At 40.3% G+C, this 26,978-nt stretch overlaps 1 protein-coding gene across 5 annotated transcripts in view; it reads left to right on the forward strand.

Annotated features, from left to right (window-relative positions):
* Positions 1 to 12,048: 12,048 nt before the first annotated feature.
* unc5da (unc-5 netrin receptor Da) overlaps positions 12,049 to 26,978 on the forward strand; it is a 265,603-nt gene continuing 250,673 nt past the window's right edge. For 4 of the 5 annotated variants that reach the window (XM_010878072.5, XM_010878073.5, XM_010878074.5 and 1 more), the window contains exon 1: positions 12,052 to 12,366. In XM_010878072.5, the coding sequence (XP_010876374.1) occupies positions 12,282 to 12,366 (85 nt within the window). In that variant the 5' untranslated portion in view covers positions 12,052 to 12,281. Of the gene's footprint in view, positions 12,367 to 26,978 lie in introns of all 5 variants that reach the window. The other variant, XM_034297177.1, reaches the window with a different exon arrangement.

Consider the following 26,978-nt stretch of genomic DNA (forward strand, 5'->3'; position numbering starts at 1 on the left):
ATTGTTATCCCATTGAGTGACATCCAAATTTGAACCTCAAACTCAAAAAATTAATTGAAGGAAAAATCCAAAAGTGATATTTGAACAGGTTTTTTACATTTAAATCTGAAAATACTTGGTTAGTTTGCTACTCTATTAGAACAACAGCCTCAACTCTACTATTGCGTTCCTTAATGTAAACATTTGACACCACACTGGTAACGCTTCTAGTGACTTTGTCCCAGAGTAATTCTCAGTTTTTACTCTATTCTTTTTGACAGCCATAGCCTTGAGGCTAATGGTAGAGTGTACACGAGAGGTGCAAGGACGTGTTGGCTAAACGTTTCTGTTACGTCTTCTGCATAATCAATTAGTGTTTACAAGGACAGAGCAGTCACAGATAACATGTTGTGTTCTCTGTGTGGTTTGCTGCCTCATCAAAATGAGTTTGCCTATCTCTCTTTCTTGACTATCTCATACACTTTGCCTGTGTCTTTCAAGCTGTCTATCCCTCTGTTTGACGCAAAAACACACACAAACATATTATCCAATAAACTTGCACAGTTCACATTCACAAAGTCAAAGTTGGGGATGAGTGCTTTTTAATGGAGGATTAAATGATGAAATAAGAAAGGCACATAAATTGTTACCATGAACAGACTCATAGAGCACAAACCACACTTATGATAGGTCAAATGATATGAAATTAATCAAAAAGGAAAGAAAATAAATTTGACTCCTGTCTCTTCTAGTTCTCATTTGCATCCAGAGTATCTTGCAAATGCTATGCTATAATTCGTAAATGTTTCTGAAATTGATGTAACTGAAAAGACCTTGAAACATTCATTTAGATGTAAAGGGCAAAAACAGTTACATAGTGGCTGTGGATTTTTTTCACTAAAGGTCTATATGTTTTCGCATATGTTAGGATCATATTCTGCGCATGGATTAATATTCCACAAACCTGTGGTATGATTAGTGCATCATTAGTGTTTTTTATTTCATGTTTTAGATATTTGTATGGTTTTGTTGTTTGTTCATCCCAATGAAACATAGAGATTTGTCATATTGTTTGCCTAGTTAAATAACATTACATTTAATGCCCAGTCTTCCTATGAATAGCATATATATTTTTCTGCGGAAATGTTCATTCAAATAGACAAAAGGTTTTTATTTTAGGATGTTTATTTTATTTCAACAAGAGAGTATATACAGTGGGGAGAACAATTATTTGTTACCCTGCTGATTGTGCAGGTTCTCTTACTTTCAAAGCATGTAGAGGTCTGTAATTTTTATCATAGGTACACTTCAAATGTGAGAGACGGAATCAAAAAAAATCCAGAAAATCACATTGTATGATTTCTAAATAATTAATTTGCATTTTATTGCATGACATAAGTATTTGATCACCTACCAACCAGTAAGAATTCTGGCTCTCACAGACCTGTTAGTTTTTTTTAAGAAGCCCTCCTGTTCTCCTGTATTAACTGCACCTGTTTGAACTTGTTACCTGTATAAAAGACACCTGTCCACACACTCAATCAAACAGACTCCAACCTCTCCACAACGGCCAAGACCAGAGAGCTGTGTAAGGACATCAGGGATAAAATTGTAGACCAGCACAAGGCTGGGATGGGCTACAGGACAATAGGCAAGCAGCTTGGTGAGAAGGCAACAACTGTTGGCGCAATTATTAGAAAATGGAAGAAGTTCAAGATGACGGTCAATCTCCCTCGGTAATCTCCCTCGGTCTGGGTCTCCATGCAAGATCTCTCCTTGTGGGACATCAATGATCATGAGGAAGCTGAGGAATCAGCCCAGAACTACAAGGCAGGACCTGGTCAATGACCTGAAGAGAGCTGGGACCACAGTCTCAACGAAAACCATTAGTAACACACTACGTCGTCATGGATTAAAATCATGCAGCGCATGCAAGGTCCCCCTGCTCAAGCCAGTCATCTCCAGGCCTGTCAGAAGTTTGCCAATGACCATCTGGATGATCCAGAGGAGGAATGGGAGAAGGACATGTGGTCTGATGAGACACAAATAGAGCTTTTTGGTCCCCAAAGAAGAAGGATGAGTACAACCCCAAGAACACCATCCCAACCTTGAAGCATGGAGGTGGAAACATCATTCTTTGGGGATGCTTTTCTGCAAAGGGGACAGGACGACTGCACCGTATTGAGGGGAGGATGGATGGGGCCATGTATCGCGAGATCTTGGCCAACAACCTCCTTCCCTCAGTAAGAGCATTGAATATGGGTTGTGGCAGGTCTTCCAGCATGACAACGACCTGAAACACACAGCCAGGGCAACTAAGGAGGGGCCTAGCCAGTCTCCATACCTGAACCCAATAGAAAATCTTTGGAGGAAGCTGAAAGTCCGTATTGCCCAGCGACAGCCCCAAAACCTGAAGGATCAGGAGAAGGTCTTTATGGAGGAGTGGGCCAAAATCCCTGCTGCAGTGAGTTCAAACCTGGTCAAATTCTACAGGAAACGTATGATCTCTGTAATTGCAAACAAAGGTTTCTGTACCAAATATTAAGTTCTGCTTTTCTGATGAATCAAATACTTTTGTCATGCAATAAAATGTAAATTAATTACTTAAAAATCATACAATGTGATTTTCTGGATTTTTGTTTTAGATTCCGTCACTCACAGTTGAAGAGTACCTATGATAAAAACTACAGACTTCTACATGCTTTGTAAGTGGGAAAACCTGCAAAATCGGCAGTGTATCAAATACTTGTTCTCCCCACTGTATAGAATAAATACATGCCATGTTACATTTCATTTTAAAATTTAGAAGACGCCATGATACCATGAAGTTGTCAGTCGATATTGGCAAGGTCTTGGAACGGAAAGCCCTTCTCCTAGAGGAAGAGCAGTTCAGTCTTGTCGAGGCTGAGCTTTCGGTGGTGGTCCGACAACCAAGCAGAGATGTTAGCCAGGCACCCGCAAATATGTGCAAAGCTACTGGATCTTTAGTGAAATGTCATACACTACAGTGGATATAAAACGTCTACACACCCCTGTTAAAATGTCAGGTTTTTTTGATGTAAAAGAATGAGACAAAGATTAATCTTGTCAGAAAGGTTTCCACTTTTAATGTGACCTATAACGTGATTGAAAAACATGTTTTTCAATCACGTTATCTCCTGTGCACAGCCCTCTTCAGATCACACCACAGATGTTAAATTGGATTCAGGTCTGGGCTCTGGCTGGGCCATTCCAAAACGTCAATCTTCTTCTGGTGAAGCCATGCTTTTGTGGATTTGGATGTGTGCTTTGGGTCGTTGTCGTGCTGAAAGGTGAACTTCTTCTTCAGCCTTCTAACAGACGCCTAAAGGTTTTGTGCCAAAATTGCCAGGTATTTGGAACTGTTCATAATTCCTTCCACCCTGATTAAGGCCCCGGTTCCAGCTGAAGAAAAAAAGCCCCAAAGCATGATGCTGCCACCACCATGCTTCACTGTGGGTATGGTGTTGTCAAATGTGCAGTGTTGTTTTTGCACCAAACATACCTTTTGGAATTATGGCCAAAAGTTCAACCTTGGTTTCAACAGACAATAACACATTTTCTCACATGCTTTTAGGGGACTTGATGTTTGTTTTTCCACCCTACCCCATAGCCCATTCATATGAAGAATACAAGTGATTGTTGTCACATGTAGCACACAGCCAGTACTTTTCAGAAATTCCTGTAGTTCCTTTAATGTTGCTGTAAGCCTCTTGGAAGCCTCCCTGACCAGTTTTCTTCTCGTCTTTTCATCAATTTTGGAGGGACGTCCAGTCCTTGGTAATGTCTCTGTTGTGCCATATTTTCTCCACTTGATGATGACTGTTTTCACTGTGTTCCATGATAAAGCTAATGCTTTGGAAATTATTTTGTACCCTTCTCCTGACTGATATATTTCAACAATGAGATCCCTCTGATGCTTTGGAAGCTCTCTGCGGACCATGGCTTTTGCTCTGAGATGCAACAAAGAAAATGTCAGGAAAACCCTACTAGAACAGCTGAACTTTATTAGTGATTTATTAGAGACACTTTAAATGATGGCATGTTTGTAAGGACTTCTATTAGCATGAGTTTGAATGTGATTGGTTAATTCTGAACACAGCCACATCTCCTGTTATAAGAGGGTGTGCACACTTATGCAACCAGTTTATTGTAAGTTTTTTATTTTACATTTTTTCCCCTAGAAGGTTTCAGTTTGTTTTTCAATTGACTTTTTCACATTATAGGTCACATTAAAAGTGGAAAAAGTTCTGACATGATTTATCTTTGTCTCATTCTTTTACATCACAAACACCTGACATTTTAACAGGGTTGTGTTTTATATCCACTGTATATCTATAAATATGGCAAAATTCTGTATTTACTAGAAAACTGTTTCATTTCATTTTCATTTCATTTTTACCAAAATGGAGCAAATTTGATTTTACCTTAACTTAAGTACACAGTTTGAATTACACACACTCACACACATATGCAAGCGTATACTGCTTCTTATGTTATACAGGTTTAAAATTCAAAGTACAGATTATTACAGTTATGTCATATGTTGATTTGCTCCAACGCATCATGCATGATCGATGATGTGTTTACTTTTGATGTTTTTTTCCCCAGTGTTAAGAGGCAATCAACGACTGTCTTCATATTCTGAAAAACTGGTTTAGCATAATTTTAGAGGTTTCAATTCCACCTCAATCACCATCAAATTGCAATGTAACATCTGGTTGAGAAAGACACCTCCGATCCTCTTCAAAATGTCTCGGTTGCATTGTTCTTCCCAAATACTTTTTGAAGTTTCAGTTGCAAATTAGCCATAACAGAGAGAGGCTTTTAGCTCATTAGCCACACATAACATAACCCCTGGGAGCCCTATTTGAGAACCTGGTCTGGCCTGTGTGAAGGCTGTAGTGCATTTTAAAGGAACACTGTGAATCCATATTCTAGGCAGGAAAGAAAACATGAGATGAGGCCTTGGGTCTCTCAGAGAAAAATGGTGGAGAATATCAGTGGAGCTCACAGAAAAATAGAAGTGATACATGCAATAGAATACTAAATGTAAACCTAGCACAATAGGCGCTCTGCATTGGTGAAGAGTTTTTTTTTTCAAGTTTTATATAAGACAAATAACTTGATAAAGTGTTGTGAGTGCACTGTAGAATCCTACAACCCCGCTAGACTTTCTCTGTAGACCAAACTTTCTCTGTAGCAGAAAGAATGAGTGCTTGCTGGGAAATGTCTTCACTCAAAATCACTGACACTTTTTAAGGGATGTTTACTTTGATTCCAAATCACACTGTCTGCAATCATTAAGCACAAGTGGATCAAGCTTATTTTTTAAGACTGTCCCAAACATTAATAAAAATCAGATACCCAAGTTGTTTAATGAAGAAATTTTATAGGACAGTATATCCCAATTACTAAACCCACTGTTGTCAATTATGTTTGCAAGGACCCGCCTTGCTTCTACTTGAAAGAGTCCCCTGACCAACGATTGTATGAAAATATATTTTTTAAATACTTCAATCACACTTTCATCTTTCCTCCATGGGAAAATAATTACTTCATAAAAGACCAGAAGTTATCCACCAGTAGACAATGTTGCATCATGTTGATTTCATCCAGCACTTTGAGTGGAATCATCATCAGAGTATTATACTGTTAATAATATGCAAAATTACTATAGAAATGACAGCTTCCTGTCACAGTGTAAACTTAATAGCTTTAAATGTGATCTTAAAGCACATGAAATAATTAATAACCATTGGTGGATTGGCCATCTGGCAATTCTGGAAAAAGCAAGAGATGCCAGAACATATATTTTGGTGCTGGTCAATGTTTTCGTTGTTTATACAGTGCATTCAGAAAGTATTCAGACCCCTTAATCTGAAAATGGTTGAGCAGCCATGTTATCCATCCAACTTGACAGATCTTGAGGGGATCCACAGAGAAGAATGGGAGACACTAACCCAAATATAGGCGTGCCTAGCTTGCATTGTCATACCCAAGACACGAGAGCCAAAGGTGCTTCAACAAAGTAAAGTCGTTGGTTAATGGTTGATGTAACTGTAGTATTTCTATCCATTTTAGAATAAGGCTGCAACATAATAAAATGTGGGAAATAGTGAAGGCTTCTGAATACTTTCCGAATGCACTGTACATTATCAATAATGGACATTGTCATTATTTATATATACATATATATATATATATATATATATATACAGTCTGTAATTTTTATCATGGGTACACTTCAACTGTGAGAGACGGAATCTAAAACAAAAATCCAGAAAATCACAATGTATTCTCCATTCTCCACAATGGCCAAGACCAGAGAGCTGTGTAAGTACATCAGGGATAAAATTGTAGACCTGCACAAGGCTGGGATGGGCTACAGGACAATAGGCAAGCAGCTTGGTGAGAAAGCAACAACTGTTGGCACAATTATTAGAAAATGGAAGAAGTTCAAGATGACGGTCAATCTCCCTCGGTCTGGGGCTCCATGCAAGATCTCGCCTCATGGGGCATCAATGATCATGAGGAAGGTGAGGGATCAGCCCAGAACTACATGGCAGGACCTGGTCAATGACCTGAAGAGAGCTGGGACCACAGTCTCAAAAAAAACATTGGTAACACACTAGGCCGTCATGGATTAAAATCCTGCTGCGCACGCAAGGTCCCCCTGCTCAAGCCAGCTCATGTCCAGGCCCATCTGAAGTTTGCCAATGACCATCTGGATGATCCAGAGGAGGAATGGGAGAAGGTCATGTGGTTTGATGAGACACAAATAGAGCTTTTTGGTCTAAACTCCACTCGCCGTGTTTGGAGGAAGAAGAAGGATGAGTACAACCCCAAGAACACCATCCCCACCGTGAAGCATGGAGGTGGAAACATCATTCTTTGGGGATGCTTTTCTGCAAAGGGGACAGGACGATTGCACTGTATTGAGGGGAGGATGGATTGGGTCATGTATCGCGAGATCTTGGCTAACAACTTCCTTCCCTCAGTAAGAGCACTGAAGATGGGTCGTGGCGGGGTCTTCCAGCATGACAACGGCCTGAAACACACAGCCAGGGCAACTAAGGAGTGGCTCCGTAAGAAGCATCTCAAGGTCCTGGAGTGGCCTAGCCAGTCTCCAGACCTGAACCCAATAGAAAATCTTTGGAGGGAGCTGAAAGTCTGTATTGCCCAGCGACAGCACCGAAACCTGAAGGATCTGGAGAAGTTCAGTATGGAGGAGTAGGCCAAAATCCCTGCTGCAGTGTGTGCAAACCTGCTCAAGAACTTCAGGAAACATATGATCTCTGTAATTGCACACAAAGGTTTCTGTACCAAATATTAAGTTCCGCTTTTCTGATGTATCAAATACTTATGTCATGCAATAAAATGCACATGAATTATTTAAAAATCATTCAATGTGATTTTTCTGGATTTTTGGTTCCGTCACTCACAGTTGAAGTGTACCTATGATAAAAATGACAGACCTCCACATGCTTTGTAAGTAGGAAAACCTGCAAAACCGGCAGTGTATCAAATACTTGTTCTCCCCTTTATATATGTATGTGTGTATATGTGTACTCATTTCATCATATTTTATATAAATAATAATATATAAATCACTTTGTTAGATACCAGTTTTGACTCTGCCGTTGACTGTGTCCTTCTGTGCATTCCATTTCAAATTTAGCACATTTAGAAAATGTCCCCACTAGAGTATGTTTTGTACGCCATTTCTCGATATAATCATTTCTAAACATTCAGGGTGAACTTGTGAAGACGAGAGTTTGTTAGCACAGTATTAGCTGTGATGTTATTAAAAAAGTGTGTATTATATATGCAATTGCCTCATATTAAAAGTGTGTTGACTAGCTAGCTAACTTCTCTTTCTGTCTAACCGGGACATACAAATGTTAACTAACAAGTAATTCATTAGCATTTCTGAGATGTCAGAGAACATAGTGATATTTTCAGTTATAGTTGGTTAGCGACATGGCAAAAAATATGACCCCCTATTATCGGCCACCGTCCCCTTATTGGCAACTTTACAATTTTGTTCAATTACGATATATTTACTTTATTTGTGTTACAAATGACTGATCATAGTCATCTCTGAAGTGTTTACTTGAAGGTTTTAGCTAACCTTCATGCCTTCTGGAAAGGAAGAAAAAAGACTGATCCCTTTGATATTACATGGTGATATCTGGTCTGTCCCACAAGTCGGATAACATTTCGGTACATTACATTTTTAAAATCTCAAAAAAGTGATACATCTATAAACAATTGTGGTGGGCTAGCTGAAAGGGTATATTTAATACTAAAATATACCGTAGTTTTCCATTGCATTTAAATTTTGAACTTGAGGTCATTTAGTTCACCAACCGCTAGAAACAACAAATAATAGGGGGACGCTAACTAGGAACTTTATATCCTTGGATTACTGGGACCATAAAAACTTTTCATATTCTTTACAATACAGCCTTGTGACATCACAGTTACCATAGCAACAGTACACAGTAACAATATTAAGTCAATGGTTTATCAATTCCAGATAATAATTTAGCTAGTTGCTAGTACTACAATTGGTATAAATAATGATTTAAAGAATCACGGAAACTACATTATAACATTGATATGAACATGTTAGGGGGTAGTGCATTTCGTTTTACTGTACTTGTACTTGATCAATGGCAATAAAGTTTATTCTAATCTAATCTAGTTTGGTAATCATTTACCAAAGTATTTTGAAATGGATGGCAATAGATTTCATGTATTGAATGACCAACAAACCTGATGAATGTCACCAAGTCATATGATTGATCATGGTGTAAAACCCCTTTCCTCCTAACCAGGGTGTTTTAATGGTGGTACAGTATGGGACAAGAAGGGGTGATCTGGGGTCTAGATAATGAAAATAACCCCAGAGTTATCCTCTCTCCCTAGCTAATGTGTATGGGACATTCCAAACAGTCAGGATAGTCCATTGCAGTGGTGGATCACGGAACACTTGCTTGTGTCGGTTAGCTGGAGATATCTTCACTTCTCAGAAGAAAACCCTAGGTTCTATTTAATGGGGCTCCGCCCCATAGGGGGAGCTCTGCTCTTAGTGATTTAACCTTGCTGCGCCCTGAGAATTTGAATGTACACACTCGGCGTCAGCCAATGAGAGAGCAGCAGCATATATATTAGGCTAGCAACCCCACCGGTCATCCTCCCTTTATTTCAGCCAACTCAGCTTTTGAAGACTTACTTTGATTTCCATCCCCAACAGCCTTTTTCAAGGTGGATGGTGAGCTTCGTGACCACCGTTGGCACGTCTGGGTTCCCGTCATGCTAAAGAAGCACTCTGCGTCGCTGAGAAAGCGTACTCTCTGGATGCCCAGGCCATGGCCTCATAGCTGCATCGCTCCACCCTGTCTCTGGACGAGGTTGAGGAGTTTCGAAGATGGCAGGGGTGTTTTTGAATCTTACCTAAGCCTCCACAGTCTGTGCCGGCCATGAGATGGCTAACAGCGTGGTTACACAAAGGCACCTGTGGCTAACCCTCAAAGCCCTGAAGGATGTGGAGAAGCTCAGCCTCCTGAATGCCCTGCTCTAGGACGGGAGGCTGTTCGGAGCAGCGGTATCTGAGGCTGTTGCTCACCATGGGAAGGAGGAGAAGAGGAAGATTCTCAACAGATACCTTCCGCTCCCGCGTCAATGGCAGCGTTTTCCAAAGTCTGTTGTTCCTGCTCGCTCTTCAGCCCGACCAGGTTCTTAATTCCGCCAGATGACGTGTTAGATGACAGGCGGTGGCTCCATCAGTTCCGGTTCCGTTGGTTCCGGCTCCGCCCGTGGCTGCTATGAGGTACAATCTGTGAAACCGCGAGCACTGTGCCTACTCAGCTTTGGCGGGAAACAGATCTCATGGATGCTGCACCCAGACATTGTTTATGATTTGGGACAGCAAAGGTAGACCTGTTTGAGTGTAGAGCTCATTTAAGTCACAGAAAATGGAGTTGTGGGCTTTCTCTACTCCTCCCTTTGAGGGATTGTCTCCATCGATTGTGCCCGGTGTGCGCTTTGGCACACTGTGTGGGGCACTCACGGCAGAGTGACACCTTACCTTAGCTGTTCGTGTGTTACGGCGCTTCGGCATTGTCTAAACCGTGGCTGACTCTTTAACTTAAGGAAGCGATTGAATTGGCTAATGAGGTGATGGGTCGTCTCTTGGAGTCAGAGTGCATTCCACTAATAATATGGCTGCGGGTTGAGGAGATATGTGAGACGGCGTCGTGGTTGACACCTTCCCCTTTTATGCAACACTACCTTGTGGATTTGTCCTTGTGTTCAGGACAGGTGTTGCATGATATCCAATGGATATCTTTTTTTTTTGTCATCTCCTCGCTTGGGAGACGATTTGTGTGAATGGTCTGTTGGTGCTTGTAGCCAGTTCCAGCATTCACGCATCACTGCCCGCTTGTCTGTTGATAGGCGTGGCGGAACCGTGGACACGATTGATGCCAGAGTGTGCAAATTTTTTCAGTGGGAAACAGCCGTGCTTGGTGTTGGCCAGACTTGATCTGATTGCCTGTGGGTATATTGTGTCTGTCAAGGAGTACTCCACTAGGAGCATAGCTCCCCCTAGAGGACGGAGCTCCATTAAATAGAACAATAGTTTCCGGAGTTCTGTAACTCCAGTTCAGACCCCCAGAGTCGTCTGAAGTACAGAAGGATGATCGGTGGGGTTGCTAGCCTAATATACAGACAGCTGCACTCTCATTGGCTGATACCGAGTGTGTAATGGCTGCCACTAGGTCAGCAACGGTAAACCATTAGGAGCAGAGCTCCCCCTAGAGGACTCCACTCCACTCATACAACTGGAGTTACAGAACTCCGGAAACTATCGATATCCTAGTACCTAGGGTCACTATTTGAGTTCACCTACTGGTAACTCACACTGTGTTCGCTATATCTAAGCTAGAACTCTTAGGGCAAAAGATACTTAGGTTGCTATGGTAATGTTGTAGTTTAAAGGCTATCTAACCGCAAACCGTAACTAACAAGCTGAAGTTATATCAAAGAGAACCCGAAAGGAAACTAAAGAATTGCCGGTATATGGAGTCACTATCTAGTCTTGTTACTAGGTAGCCCTGGACACCGTTAAAACAGTGAAATATATCATTTCTACGATTTACAAAAAATTTACAGCTTTCTCTTATAACAAGACTAACCGTCTCAAACCTAAATCTCTACTCAAAAGAAACAATAACAAATGTATTCTCAAACCAAAATACCTAGTCTTGCACCTCTCTTCTCCCTGTCCTTCACTCCCCTCACTCTCCCTCTATTTGGCCAGGCTAGCCCAGAGGAATTCTGGGCTACTATGGTATATCTTTTAAATTAATGAATACCAAGTAATGGAGTGATTATGTCTACTTGCAAAAGGTGGGCGTGTTTACTGTACAATACTGTATATGTTCATACAATGCAAGTAGGAAAGCCATTTTAAACAGTTGCCTCCTAATTGACATTATATAAAAATAAAAGGATAAAAATGATAAAAAAGGATAAAAATCAATAGCCTTTTCTTAGATTTTTTTTTACAGATGGAACCATAGTGAAATGTCCAATAGGAGTTACGTTTGAGCGAGTTTAGCGGTGTGGCAAAAGTGACAAAGCTGGTATTTTTTTACCGAGTCCACCCTTGGTTATAAGTCACAGAAACCTCTGGGTGGTCTGCATCATATCTTTTTGAAATGACGTCCCCTGGTATTAATGAAAAACATGAAAGCATACTTAGATTTAATTGTGGACATCGGTTTGTTTTCTTTCTCTGTAATACGGAAAACTCTCACCTGTAGCCTATCTCCTACTACCAGTCTCAGTCTCGCTCGCTCTCACTAGTCTCTCTCTCCCTCCCTCTCTCTCTCTCTCTCTCTCTCTCTCACACACACACACACACGCACACACACCCACACACACTTTTTCTGTCATTCTAAATTTCCAATTGGGCTTTGGACACGCAGTGCATGCCCCTTTCCCTCTCTCTCCGCCCAAAGCAGAGCTATTGGCTTGCGCGGCTTAATTATTGTACTCCCTCACTGGCTTCCCCACAGCCGAAACACACGCCGTTCTCCATCTCTCTGCACTGCAAAGCAGATATGCAACGGCGTTTCTCCTTCCTCGGCTGAGGCGGTGTAATCGTTGTCAGAGCGGGGTAACCTGTTACTGGTGACACGGTCAACGACCACAAATGATTGAGGCCCAGGCGCAACATCCCCGATTCGGATGGAAAGACGACTAGCGCAGTGATGGGACAGTTTTCCGGAGGATGCTACCTGAGTTTGGGCATCCTTGTATTTCTTGGTTTGCAGTTCCCGGTCACGGTGGCACGAGGTAGGCCTAAGAACAGTTTAGAATGTGACTTTTCTCTCTCGAATACATGTGAATTAAAATACTAGTAATATTATTTCGTAACAGCTCGTGGGTTGTGTAAGAGAATATATTTTCTGCAATGTAGTCAGTGTGTTCTTCTGGTACCCTGTCACACAAACTATGCTAAACTTTGCCAATATAAAAAATATATATATTTTCTTCCGACAATATAAATATAAACGATTGACTATTTGCTGCGTTTTGAACTGTCAAGGACCTTTCTATGGAAATAAATTGCAACAGGCACAGTACAACACTCGCGGTATAATGACCTTACAGCTTGATTAACTTTTAGGGTAGCCAACGCATGATGTGGACGTCAGGTTCTGTTCCTAATGTTTTCAACAAATTTACAAAAAACAATTTCTGTCGCGGTAAACTATCGCTGTGATTTTCACTATTCGATGCGCAGCAGAGACAGTGCAGAAGCTATAATCACACGACAGCTTACTAGTTTGGTCAAGATAACACTAACCTTGATTCTCAACATTTCCTTCAAAAAGCCCGCTTTCGGGGTCTTTATGTGATTTACTAAAACACGTTGAGCAGAAGTCCGTTATTTTTTTCTTCCTTTGACGTGTTGCTGACAGGCTCTTTCCACGTACCAAAACACTTCCGCGCCCAAATATCCTGGGGACTAAAAAACCTGGGGATGAGGTTACTCCTGGAGAGCGATGCTATGATGTAACCTATTTTTAAGATATGTTCAATAGTGAATAACATGATTATTATGATGCTTGGCACAATTATATCGTCCAGCAATGGTCTGACTGTGGATCCCTTCATAATGTTCAGATCTTACAATAAGGCATTACCAAGTCAGTTACTTATTAAAGCTTAATGATTTGATTATTAGTTTATCAAGTATTGACATTAATTTGAACCTGCATAATATAAATATTCGATGAGAACTCTAATCAGCTTTAGGGGTTGATGCAGTGTTGGTTGAGATATGAGATTCAATGTGTTTTAGATTGGTTGAAATAGTTAATACAGCATTTGATTATATCATCTTCACCTTTTAAAAAATATTGTAATTTTCAATCTGCACTGTTGTTTCTCTCCTTATTTTGGAACAAGTAGCTTCCAACCTCTAATGATGTTTGTTGATCTACACTCAATTCAGGAAATTGATGGAAATCTCCAGTCAGACCATTGATAATCTGATCAGCTCCTGTGTGTGCTCACACAGCCTTGGGTGATAATATCCTAATGCCTGTTTCTGTGTCTTGCTATTTTGTTATGTGTACTTATTTCTTGATCCACTATATCAGTGACACAGTCGAGAAGTAGCCCGCAGGTGTAAATAGCAAATGGAGTGATATTATATGAGGATTGGGATTGAGGAGTGAAGAAGAGAAAGACACAGGAGCAGAAGGTTTGACACTGTCGTTTGATCTGATCTGAGAGACTAGAGAGAGACAGAGAGTTAATTAAGGGCTACAGAGAAGTCTCATCTGTTGAATAACCCATTTTTTATTTATCCCTAATATGGCAACATTTCTTTCCAACCACCATGTTTTTTACTGTCATTTCAGTCACTTTTAGTAATTGTCAGTTAAATTCCTCAAATATACATTGAACATGGTCTCTTTAAACCCGCAGTGTGGCAAACATTTGAGGAAACCATTACACTTAAATTATTTGAGTATATCCAAACAGGCTTAAGTGGGGATTAGCTTAAATGTAGTGTGTAACATGCTCACAAAGCCATACCTCCACCATTTTCCAGTATGCATTGCATTTCAAGTGAATTACTACTCATGAGTGTATTTGCTAATGACCTAGTTATTCAGTTAATTTATTTTAACTCCTGTGGCCTTCATATGACTTTGGAGGCAAATGTTATCATAAATGTCTTTATACTTCTCTTATCTCACAAGGTGTTATTTTGAGGCATTGAATCCCATAGTAGAGACCAGAAACACATTGTTGCAAACTTCTGTAACATTCTCAGAAGTCCCAGCATCTCCCTGGATCTCTGGAAAACCTTATTACCAGACTAGATTTCAAAGTGATGGGTTATTCCTATTGGAATCCATCCACAGTTAGGATGGGAATGGCATTTTAAAACTAAACGTCTGGATTTGTTTAGAATTTTTCAGTCAATGCACATGCAAAAATGATTACATTGCAGATTTTAAAATGATTTCCAGAATATCAACCTGCAGTTAAAAATTGTATATGTTTAACTAGCAATATTTTTGTGAAAAATCCCTTTTGTAGTGTTTATACAGTAAGCCAGCCAAATCCCTCAGGTTCACTAGCGGCTAGTATATTTTTTTTACTTCTTATGTGAACATTTTAATTACTTCAAGAAATGTTGCATGTTTTGTATACACTTATAGAGGTGCACATGTATACACCTGCCAAATACTTTTCTTGACCCTGGATGATGGGGGTTCCGTCTGTATGGAAGTTTAGATGAGAATCAGGAATTGGCATGTGGAGGAAGGAAATTCCTATAACCACAATGTTTTAAACACCCATAATCTATCACGGTTGTACACATTGATGACATGCTACAATAGCTATGTTGCTTTGTTATACTTGGAATACTGTGTAGGCATGTTGCAAATTCTTAATGTGTCATACACATTTTTTGTTTTGCTTAACAACCCGGAATGCTTCTTTGATTTAATAAAAGTCTGACACACGAAAAAGAAATGCAAAATTCTTGTTGGTGGACGGTTGGGAATTGGTGTCAAGGAACAGGGACTGGGTTACACAACAGAGCTGTCCAGTGCTGAAATCCTCTATGGAGACCTATGCATGGACTCATGCCAGCACATTATCTGTCCATGGTGCTGATTTGTGTTTGTGTACTTGTGGAAAACATTGTAATGGCCACTGTGTAAATCTTCAGTTTCTCCCAATAAAGTATCACTTTGCAAACAAATATATATGGTCGTGGCCAAAAATATAGGCACCCTTTCACTTCCTTCAAATAACTCACATTGTCTCTAAAAGGTTGAAATTGACCAAAATATTTTGTCATTATCAAATCTTTATTTCACTGTTTATGTTTAAAACATAGTTTTTAAGGTTCTGAATGCTTTTAAATCAGAGAATAAATCATTGATAACATTGTTGACAACTAGACTCAATATTTTGTAGCACAGTCTTTGGCCAAAATAATGGCATTCAGCTGCTTCCTCCAGCCATGGATGAGCTTACTGCCAGTCTGTACTGGCTGTTTGGCCCAATCTTCTTGTGCAAAGCCTTCGAGTTCCCCCAGATTGGAAGGGTGCCTCCTATGGACTGTTTCCAGGAGATCTCCACAGGTTTTCAAAAGGATTTAGATCTGAACTCATTGCTTGCCCTTGAATAGTTCAACGTTTTGTCTTGAACCATTCCTGAGTGCATTTTGAAATGTGTTTCAGGTCATTGTCCTGTTGGAAAACCAATTACCATAACTGAGATTTCTGATACTGGATTCAATATTGCGCTTCAAAATGGCTTAGTATCATGTTAGAGGCACCCAGTTCCAGAGGCGGTAAAGTAACCCTAAAACATCACTCCATGTTTGACTTGGGGAAGGTCTTCTTTACTGAACTTCCTCCATGTTCGACTACGGGAAGGTCTTCTTTTCTTTGAAGGCTTCATTTTGTTTTCTATAAACATATAGATGAGGCATATTACCAAAGCTCTAATTTGGTATAATCTGTCTACAGAAGATTGTCCCAGGAGAACTGTGGCATATTCCGGTCTGTTTTGAAATTTGCGGTCAGACATTCTTGTCTCTCTCTTAGCAGTGGGTCTCCTAACATACAGCCCACTTTCACTGAGTTGGCAATAGAAGGTGCAAGTTGATACTATTGTATTTTCAGTCTGAAGGTCAGTTTAAATCTATTTGGCAGTTGATCGAGGTGCTTTATTCCCATTCAATCAATCCTTTGCTGGGACCTTCCATAAAGTTTTCTCTTGCACCTATTATCTTTTTGCGAACATTTAGTACATTTGACCCTGGAACATCAAGGTCTCTGGAGATGAACTTCTTGCCTCTAGATAATCTTTGTTTGCCTACAATCTAGTGTCTGACATCCTCAGACAATTCAACATTTTTATAAATGTTTAAATGTTTATTGTACACACAATGACAGTCCGTTTCTCTATTCAAACTGGTTTAATTCATACTGCAAGAATGCCAATACTCTGTGTGTATATATACATACTGGAGTTTTTGTAATGACAGGTCTGCAACATCGGCACAATGCTTTGACCATGATACTCCACAGCTCCTCCAGTGAAAAATTCATAGCTTTGCAATTGCTCAGATTGAACTAAGCTAATTAAATATGTGATGCACTCAGGGGTGGAATTGGGCGGAGGCGCGATGGAGAAAGCTTCCCATTCATTATAGAGGGAAACAGATGTCCAGAGAGAGCCAATATGCAAATATCAACCTGTTGTTTTGAGTAGACCCACTCATTTCTAACAGCCAATTTCATTACCTGAGTACACTCGTGTTCTGTACTTATGGCACACCAAACACTTGTACACACAGTGTTACAACCCTTTCCCTGTACCATCATGATATGATGATGGACTCCATTCAAGTACGGTTTAAATTTGTTATGTATATTATGTTGTTTTTCAGGCATTAGTAGTAATTCATTTCATGATGAGCTTGTAGGTTACACACTGACATCGGTCTGATTAAATACCCTTCATTCTTAAAGTAATGTGCGAAGGATATCGCCATCCAAAAAGCACATTCATTTGAACCTAAAATTACACAGCACATGAACCGGTTTTACAGTGTATTTGTTTGTTTATTTGGATCTCGATTAGCTAAAACCATGGCAACAGCTAGACTTCCTGGGGCCTGACACTCAAAGAAAAAGACATTACATGCAAACAAAACAAATCTAAATCTACATATATTCAAGGATATCATCAACATTTAAACATTGCAGACAAACAAATATAAACAGGCTAACATTACCAGAGAATTGGTAGAAAATTTAAATTAATATAGGTAGTCTTTTTGTGTCTGTGAAAGTGTCTCTACGGCTTTGCCGTGAGGTGTTGTTTTATCAGTTTTTTTTATTTCTGATTGTACTGCACTTGAGTTACTTGAGGTGGTAGAAATTCCCTGTTGTCATGGTTTTCCACGGAACAGTGATTTCCATCTTGTACTCTTTTAAAGAGACCACTGGTTGTGTCTTGTTTACTTTGGGTGTCGAAACATGTAATATGAATGGAGAAACATTTTGGACTTTGAATCAACAAGACACACAAATAATATTTTTTGAAAACCAAGAGAGACTGTCACATGTACTATTAATATTAACATTCAGTTATATGTTTTCTGAAGGTGGGCAGGGACTCTGTCTTACCTACAAGGGGAAGTCGTTTCTTCCATTGGGTCTACTGGACAATAGTTAAGACTGGACAGGATCAGAGATTGAATAATTAATACAGTTTATCTTTGTGTCAAAATGCTAAACAATTTGTAATATTTACAAAAAAAAATGTTGTTTATCAGCCATTCTGATATTGATGGTATCTTCTGATCCACAATCCCAGTAGGCTCACATTCATTTAATTTAATATACAGTATCTTCAGTGCTGATATTGAGTTGAAATTACAATGTGATTCACACTGTCTATGGCATTTCTCAGCATCCGGTGGTTTATTTAGATTTGGGTGTGTGGATTTATATGGAATCTTGTTTGTCATAGGATTTTCTTCTCTCATTTCCCATCTCCGTGGGGTATCTTTGATAGCCTCGATGAGCTGTTGTCATTAAGAACCATGCAAGGATTTCTTCCCACTGTTTCGTTGTGTGTCTGTGCGTGTGTGCACATTCAAGCGTGTTAGTTTGTCTCTTTACATGGGAAGTTGTGAAACATCAAGTGTTGTCATTCTGCGCTTTCGTCTGCAGATGTGCTGCTCGCTCTACAGCCATTGTCTCTGTGCAGCCTTGGATCGCGTCCCACTGCGTTCCATAGAAACATTTCGTTGCTGTCAAGCATTTTCTAACAGCGCTGAAAGGGGAGCCTTGGAGATAACTGCCTGTCCACAATTCACCATTCAACTCCTCAGAGGCTGATTCAAGGGCATCCCTCGTCACAAAGGCACATGATCACTTCAATGTCAAGCCCTTATAAATTGCTCCTCTCCACATTAACAAACTCTCTTTATCCAATATTATTTTCTTACTCTCTGTTTTGTCTCTTGTATGTTTTTTTTATTTCCTTCCTTCCTTACATGTCTCTTTATGCCTCTTTCTTAACTCTCTCTTTACTCTCCCTTGCTGCCTTGACCTGTGGCCATGGGAAACATGTAACTGTCCTCAAGAAAGCTTTAGTTTAATAAATATACCCCCCCATCGCAGCTCCTGTCACTGTAATTTACTTTCAGCAGATTGTTGCTGTGACAAATGCTTTGGCTCAGGAGCCATTCGTCTGCTCACCTGATGGAGTAAGGGAGGGAGACAGAGTGGGGGTGATAGAGGGAGCTGGAATAGGCAGAGTGTAAGGCAGAGGTGTTGGAGAGTGGCTTGCTAGGGTATCGTGTGATATCTGTCATTGCAAAGGCAGGATTCGTCAATAACAGCAAGCACCTGTCACCCTGCTGTCTGACAAATCTTCGTTTGTAATCAAAATCAAATATATTTAATTGAATGTTTAATAACTGACGGCTGAGGAGAAAATTAAAAAGGTGTGTGTTTGGAAAGGTGTTGGTACTGTAAAGGAGAAGGTAAAGATCTAAGATGAATCTGACCACAGATGAATCAACATAGACAATACATTATATTTCACAATATATATACAGCTCTGGAAAAAATGAAGAGACCACTGCACCTTTTTCTTTCCTTTCCAAAAAAGTCAAAAAGGAAGGTTTTGAGTGGGGAACAGGGTTCAATTTGCAGTGGTCTCTTTATTTGAACCCTTCTGTTCCTCACTTCTGGTCTCTTAATTCTTTCCGGAGATGTATGATGCTAGTTCTTGTGGATTTGAGGACACCTGCAACGCAATAAACCATATACAGCGAGGGAATACCATATAATTGATGCTGTACAATGAAACTAGTGACAATAACGTAGAGCAAAATAGATTCAAGAACTGTGCACCTGAGGAAATGAGTTAATGCTCATAACATATGCATATCATTTAAGATCATAAAGATAAAATAAAGACAGGATGAAGTCAATTTATCAATGTATTCATAACTACTATGATTACAGTATACTCACAACATTAACCTAATCATGCCATGTAATGTGAGGTTGTATAGTTATATGACAAAAATCTTTGTCTGGGTATCTCATTACTTTCAGTTAAATTAACGTTTAGATTACTTTTTTATCAAGAGACATTACAAAAGGGAATATTACTGAGACTAAATTGAGCACATATCAGAATAATAACTGACATTGCAGAATCAATCATTTTTTTGTATTCAGCATCTTCCTTAATGATTTAGGTACAGTATGTTTACCCATTGTTTTCTAATTCAATATACAGTAGATAATCTAGATTAGGCTATATTGTGTTTTTATTTTGGAAACTTGATATCTACATTTCTGCTGTTAAAGTAAATGTGCACAAGATGAATGATTATGGGTCCTTTTTTAAAACACAGTTTAGGTTTAGACTAGGATTAAAAAATACATTATACCTGTTTTAGTCTTAAACTAAATCTGTGTCCTTGAAACCAACCTTAAATGTTTGTAGGCCTGTGGAAAATATTATTTTATTAGCACAAATTGATGAAGAAAAAGTCCCACATATGGATTTAATCTTGTTCTAACAGAGAGGTTTAGTTGATAGGCTTCTTGAATGTTCCTTTTGAGCTTGGATCCAAATTATCGCACAGGATCACCACGCTGAGTTCTCATTACCAACACAACCTCCCATATGATTGTTAATGCTGTAAACATTTAGCATATTGACTCCATAACATTGGGATGTTGAGACAAAGAATTGTGGATTATGGATGAAGAATGAAGATCACTCTCCTATAAACAACACTGGCCACACATGGGAAGGTGGCAGCGCTGAACAGTCATTCATTCTCATATCCCCCCTATCCCATTTTGCCATCTGTCCCCATCCCACTATTTTGTGAATTCCAATTAGGAATGTTCTCTGTAGCATGGAAGTAAGAAAGGAAGAGGGAAGAAATTCAGGGAGGACGACAAGTAAAGCCATGGACGAAGAGCGCAGAGCATATTACATAGCACCCCTTGCTGTCTGTCTGTGTCTGTGCTTCGAGGCTGATTGGTGCATTTGTGAGTGTCAGAGTGGTGCAGCATGGGGATTTAAGAGTCCCCTCTCAGTGGATGAACTTTGCCTCGCTCCCCCTGTCCTCAGGCACTGTGGCTTGTAAAACCGACAAAGCACTTCCTCACAATAAAATGGGGAATGAATTTCCAAGGCTCTTTGAAGATCTCCTCTCCGCTCTCCTTTCAGCGCCCAAATCAGAAATTCTGAACTCACCAGTAAATACTCTAATGCTATATTAGCAGTCAATGGAGACTTTTAGTGGGCTTAAAGGTTTTGTTGGGCAAACATTGTCGCACTAAACCGAAAATCAAGATATCTGCCGAATGATTTGTGTAATTGCGCAGTTTAATTCCCGTCGTTCATCAGCACAAATGCATCTTTTTTGGAATAAACCTACTCTTAATAGTGAAAAAATGTGCATGCTTTCTTAGATTTTTTTACAATTACCGTGTTACAACCTGGATCTTTTGGCCCCTGCTGCAGAGCCAGGTGCCTTCTTCATTCTGAGAGCTGTATTTTCCTCCCCAGAGAGGGCTTTGCCTTTGAGTATTTTAGCGGCTTGGTCTATAACAGCAAGCGTTCTGCTGTGCTGCTGTAATAGGAAACAGAACACCACAGGATTAAGGCGCACCTGTGTCTACAGCAGCAGCCCTGCTGGACCCTACTCCTTCTATACTGTATCACCCTTCAGATACTGTAAAAGCATTCTCACTTCATTCTGTAACGCTCTCTCACATTTTCCTATCTTTTCATACCATTTCCTCCTTTTCTCTCTATCCCCTCAGTATGTCACTTGGCTTCTTTAAATTCCTTCTCTTCTCTCTCTCCCTGTCTCTCTTTTAGTTTTTCTCTTATTTGCGGTTCTGCTGTACCGGTGTGTCTGTGACAGGAATGCTTTATAGGTTCAGACGGCGTACCAAAAACATGCTACAATATGGAACAATAGCACTGACATTTCAGAGAGGTGGAGGGCAAGGGTGGGGGAGCCACCTATGAGAAGACGCAACCCCACATTTCCGTATTCCCCCAGAGGTCACCCGCTGCCCATCAACTGGTTGTTTCTTCCTCTGCCATCAGTGAGTGGGTGGCCCGGGGCCTTCCAGTGCTCAGGGTTGGTGGGTGGGCGAGCCGGTTTACTCTGCGGATGACTGTCAACGTAATTCCATTAGCTTCCCCTGATTTACATTTAAATGAAAACAAATTACTATTCATTTAAAAGTGAAATTCTAGCCAACGCGGTTACACGAGCCCCCCGTCGGTATCCACTAGGCGCTTTGCATCTATTCCCTTTCAGCCAGAGGTGTTCCTGATCCTCAATTCCTCCTCTCTTCCTTCCTGTCTATAGGCGGAGGGGATATTGAGTTGAACAGTGGAATCTAAATCTGTTTATCCACTGGGATACTGTTGTAGGTTAATGTCTCCTTTCGATGCATTTTATCGGCTAGGCTGTGGCAAGGTTGCACAACGTTGAGTGAAGAGTGGAAACTTTGATGAGGGTCTCCTTCAGCTCAAGGACTTCTGTCCACCATTAAGACTGATAAGGTCTATTGTTTTCACTGATGCGGAGTCTGCGGACGGCATTCATCCCTGCCAACCTTTGTTTCTCAACACCGGGAGGCCAAATCAATACACAGCTGTATCTTTTTCATTCAATTGCTGCACTTCCTTCAGATTAGAGGACAAACCACCTTTGAGCCAAAGTTCAAACATACATTTAGTATGTAGACATTAATATGGTTGTATAGAGAGAGATAGAGACGGAGATGGGCAGAATGGGGTGACCTCTACATAGACCTCTACATAGTTATTGGGACATTGACTTCTTTGCTTTTATTCAAGAGTATTTATCTAAATGTTTCACTGTTTAGAAATAATGTATAATAACACATTTTATGTGTCTCCCTATTTCAAAGCACTACATGTTTTTGATGCTATGGCAGTATGTTTGGGGTGATTGTCTTGCTGTATGATGAAGCACTGTCCAATGAGTTTAGAGGTTTCTCTACTTTAGAAGAGAAAAGGTTCCTCTACACATCAGAAAGCATTTGCAGAAATCAGAATCGAGGAAGTTCTGTAATTCTGCTGGTGAAGTCTTCTTTGGATGTTAGTTGCTGATGCATCCACGCTGACTTCTTAGAAGGACTTCCTAATAAAAACTAAAACATTATGGTGAGTATTTTTAGGTCATCCACTGTGGTCTTCCTTAGAGTATAAAGCCAAAAGAAGATGGATATTCTTCACTTTCCCAGCATTTTACTATAAACCCTAACCATAAAAGAGGTAAAAAGGGCACAAACAAACCAATTACTTTGACAAGAAAATAAGTAAACATTTCAAATAAATATTTAGCTTCCAGTCCATGTCTGAAGAAAAGTTTAAAGTTGTCTTTCAAATGCAATTGCAACTGATTAGCCCAAATTGGTCCAGAGTAAAAGCAAAACACATAGATACCAGCTCTCAATATTATCTTTTGTATCCACCAAATTGATGGCTATTGTTAATTGTACTAGAATGCCACATAATTAGCTTCTGATCACCACAGAAACAAAACATTTACTGTTCATAAAAAGTAGCCAATCATCAAAATATCTTTGATCAACATATCAAATCAAACTATAAATATTTGTATGTGTGTTCTGCGTCCTATGGTGAATTTAAAACCATAAATTTGTGTTACAAAATTAAATAAACCAAGTTTATTTAAAGATGCCCTATCCAACTTAATACCACCTATCGACAGTGTGTTGAATGTTGGTTCAATAACTCCATTACGATCTGACATTGTCATTCCTGACTAAGAGCAAACTGACCGGTCTGAAGCAATGTCACCTCCAACCGTCAATGCTGGAACAGTGAACAAAGACTTTGGTTTCAAATGGGGTTACATTTGTTGGGCCTTTTTCATAACTATGGAACACAGAATACTATAATTATGCTAGCTAGTGCTACCTGGAACTATAATATGCGCACTTCGACCAGTTTACACAAGGCTAAATCTAGCTAAAAGGCAATATGATTGCAAGTTTCAAGCAATATTCGCTTATTCATAAGCTTAAGTCAAACAACCCACAATGCATGTTCTATATAGTATAATTGTTTATCTAGTAACTTACGCATAGATTTCCTCGACTATCTAGTCAACTAGCTAAATGAGGTGATGCAATCTACTTGTCAATTAGAAAGGTAGCCAATTCGGCATCACTGTTTACACAAACTTCTTCTCTAGCCATCAAAGGCAAAATGTACCCTGGTTTGTCTTATGCTTGCTTTTCTTGCGTATATTTTTGTATGTTTAGGCTACATGAACCCAAACAAAGCTTGGCCTTCACCTCATACACCTTTCAAGGAAGTACACGCCTACGAAGTTCTACGTTTTACTTGCAACCATGGCAGAGATAGTGTAAATCCTGACACTCTGCCAGACACTGTTTTTTAATGTTAACTGATGGTATGTAAGGGTTGTTATCGGATATTTAAAATGTAGAATGCTGCCTAGGGCACCTTTAACAGCATATGTGTGTTTGCCATGAAAAAACCAAACTACTTGCTGGCAGGTTGGAATCACTTGTTGCTTTTAGGTAACGTAATTTCACATCCTCCGGTTGTGCTCTGTGATTTTTGCAGTTTGATTGGCATGTCCACATATTGGACCTAGCCACGGACCCCATACATATTTGATCCACATTTATGTTGAGGTTACCAGCGTCAAATTGCCATCAGTGGATGTGCCAGCACAGCCTTGCATCCAGCAGCCCTTGCTCTGCAGTCAAGAGGTGATGTGAGTGAGATTTACAAAACGCTGCATATTAGACTGGAAAAAAGGTCAGCCCTTCTGGTTTATGATTCTTTAAAGTGTCAGTTTGATCCCCTACTCCCAACAGAATGACAACACGTGTCTTGACAAGGCCTGTGTTCACAGCTCTAAAATGAACAAACACATCTCAAATTGAAATGTCAAGTTGAAGTGAACAACACTTGAATTGTGGAAATTGATAAAAGCCAGCAGCAACTGCCTTGATACAGTAGCATCGCTTGAGTGGCTACCTCCAGAGATAGCAAAGTGTTTATAAGCAAATTTTTGGTCTAACCTGGGCTTGTTGTTAGAGCTACCATAGCCCCACAGATGACATACTGTACCACTGTAAATACTGGATGTTAGTCATGCATTCTTACAACTTCCATTCCACAGTGTGACAACAGTCCATCCCTCTAAGACAACAAACGTTATTGCAGCACCTTGATCTTGGCGGGCTTTCTGGGGTCACCTCCACCCTCCCCTTTGTTGTAGCCATTTCTTCCTCTCCTTCGTCTCATCCCTCACATTATCTATCTCGACCTGTGTGGTTTACCCAAAGGCCGACCAACCTGACCGCCCAAGCTGATTGCAATCTTTAGAAAAAAAAGAAGAAAAACAGAAGGGAAAGTAATAGAGTGGGAGAATCGATGAGGCAATGGAGAGAAGAGGGAGACAAGAAGCTCCAGCAAAGGACACTGGGGGAATCTTTTCTCTCTGTGGTGTTTTCTGACTGGGCAAGGAAAAGAGGCAGAGTAGCAGGAGGAGTGTGAAAGAGTCAGTGAGGCAGGCGCTTGGGGGCTAATTAAAGAAACGCCATGGCGGTGCCTGCCCCTGAACCGTTGCTCCACTCCTCACCACACTCAGGCAGAATAGACACAATCAATACCCTGGTCAATACCACTGGACCTGCACAGTGAAAACCATGGACCTGAGCACAGGAAGTGGAAACATATTACTGCTATTATTCACAGGTTGTTTTCCTGTAGGAGGCGTGAAACCATTAACGTTACCAACGACATGTTACTCACACATCTGATTTTGTTTGATCAGTGTGTAATTGATTTTTATTGATTTCAAACTCTGTGGAGGATGGAGGGGGGACACTGCCCTAAAGCATGCAGGAAGGATGACATTGCTTAGCCTAGCCCAGCTTGGTCTAGTCAAGTACAGTAGTGAATTGCCAAACAGCACCTCAAGCTAATGGCCTTTGGCAGAGCAGAGAGAAGTGTCTGCTTTACTGAGACTAAAGGCTACTTGAAGTGTATGTGCTTGTGTACACGGAGGTGTCCACTTCAATATATCTCCCTGTGTGTGTTGTCTTAATGCCCTTCCTGTCAGGTTATCACAGTGTTTGTTATAGTCCTCACATTACCACTGCAATCAGTTGTTGACATTTGACCCTCTCCCTGTAGACCCAGCGTTTCTCCAAAATGTTGAATAACCCAACAGCACTCTGTTTTAAAAGGCCATCTGAGAGCACTCTCCAGACAGCCACAGATAAAACACTGACACACTGACTCACCTTAGGGGGAATCTTTACACCATTAGGCCTATACCTATCTTGGATTCAGCATTTTCCCCCACCACGTCTCCCACTATCTTATCTTATTCCAAGGAGTGGAAGGTCAACATCATGATCACTCCAGAGACAAGATGATTTTGGTTGGGGATGTTGGATTGGCCTTAAGCCACAAACTGTATCCAAAAGTTACACATTTGATTCCACAGAGAGACAAAACTTGTTTTAGTGGCATGCCATTACTCAAATCCTTAACCCGTCTGAATTAACACCTAAGCTTATACCTAACCTTAACCAGTCAGAAATTACACTTAACCCTTAACCTAGCAGTTTCACAGCACCACACAGCTGCATCCTTGCATAAGATGCACCTACATTTAGGTGTTTATTTCTCCACTATGAAAATCTGATCCTGAAGTCTACTTTCTTATTGGTAAGATAATGAAGAGTGGCAAGGTGGTGAAGAGTTGGATCATTTACTCCTCTCAACAGCTGTCCTTCAGTTTACAGGTTTTAAGAGTATTTCTTGTTCAGCTGGGGGAGTGTGGTGTGTGCAGACTCCAGGGTTTTGGATTGGATTCTCAATTAGGGCTAGTATAAAAAATATGCACTTACTACTTACTGTAAACAGCTAAGAGCACCTGTTAAATAACTTAAATGTCTTGGACTTGAAACAGCAAGACATCAAGTCACTGTATCAGTTTGATATTGGCCCAATGAGCCACTCCATTCTACCCAGCATTCCCTGGGCCTGAAGGCTCCTTTCATCCTTCCATGCCCTCATGCAACCCAACCCGGGATCACGTCCCCTGATTCCCATGATCATACAGTGATGTCAGTCCTGGGAGGAATATAATGAGCCAACTGATTTGTCCTTGACTTCCGTGATCTCTAAGAGGAATTAGGTGCTCATGAGGAGGGCTAAAGAGTCATGTGCACACACTGCCTTATGATCCTCTTAATTCTACATTAGGCTAATGGGCACCCGTTCCCACCCCCTGCTCTTCAGATGTTCCGCTG

The sequence above is a fragment of the Esox lucius genome, chromosome 14 (assembly GCF_011004845.1).
Source record: "Esox lucius isolate fEsoLuc1 chromosome 14, fEsoLuc1.pri, whole genome shotgun sequence".
Taxonomy (NCBI): Eukaryota; Metazoa; Chordata; class Actinopteri; order Esociformes; family Esocidae; genus Esox; species Esox lucius.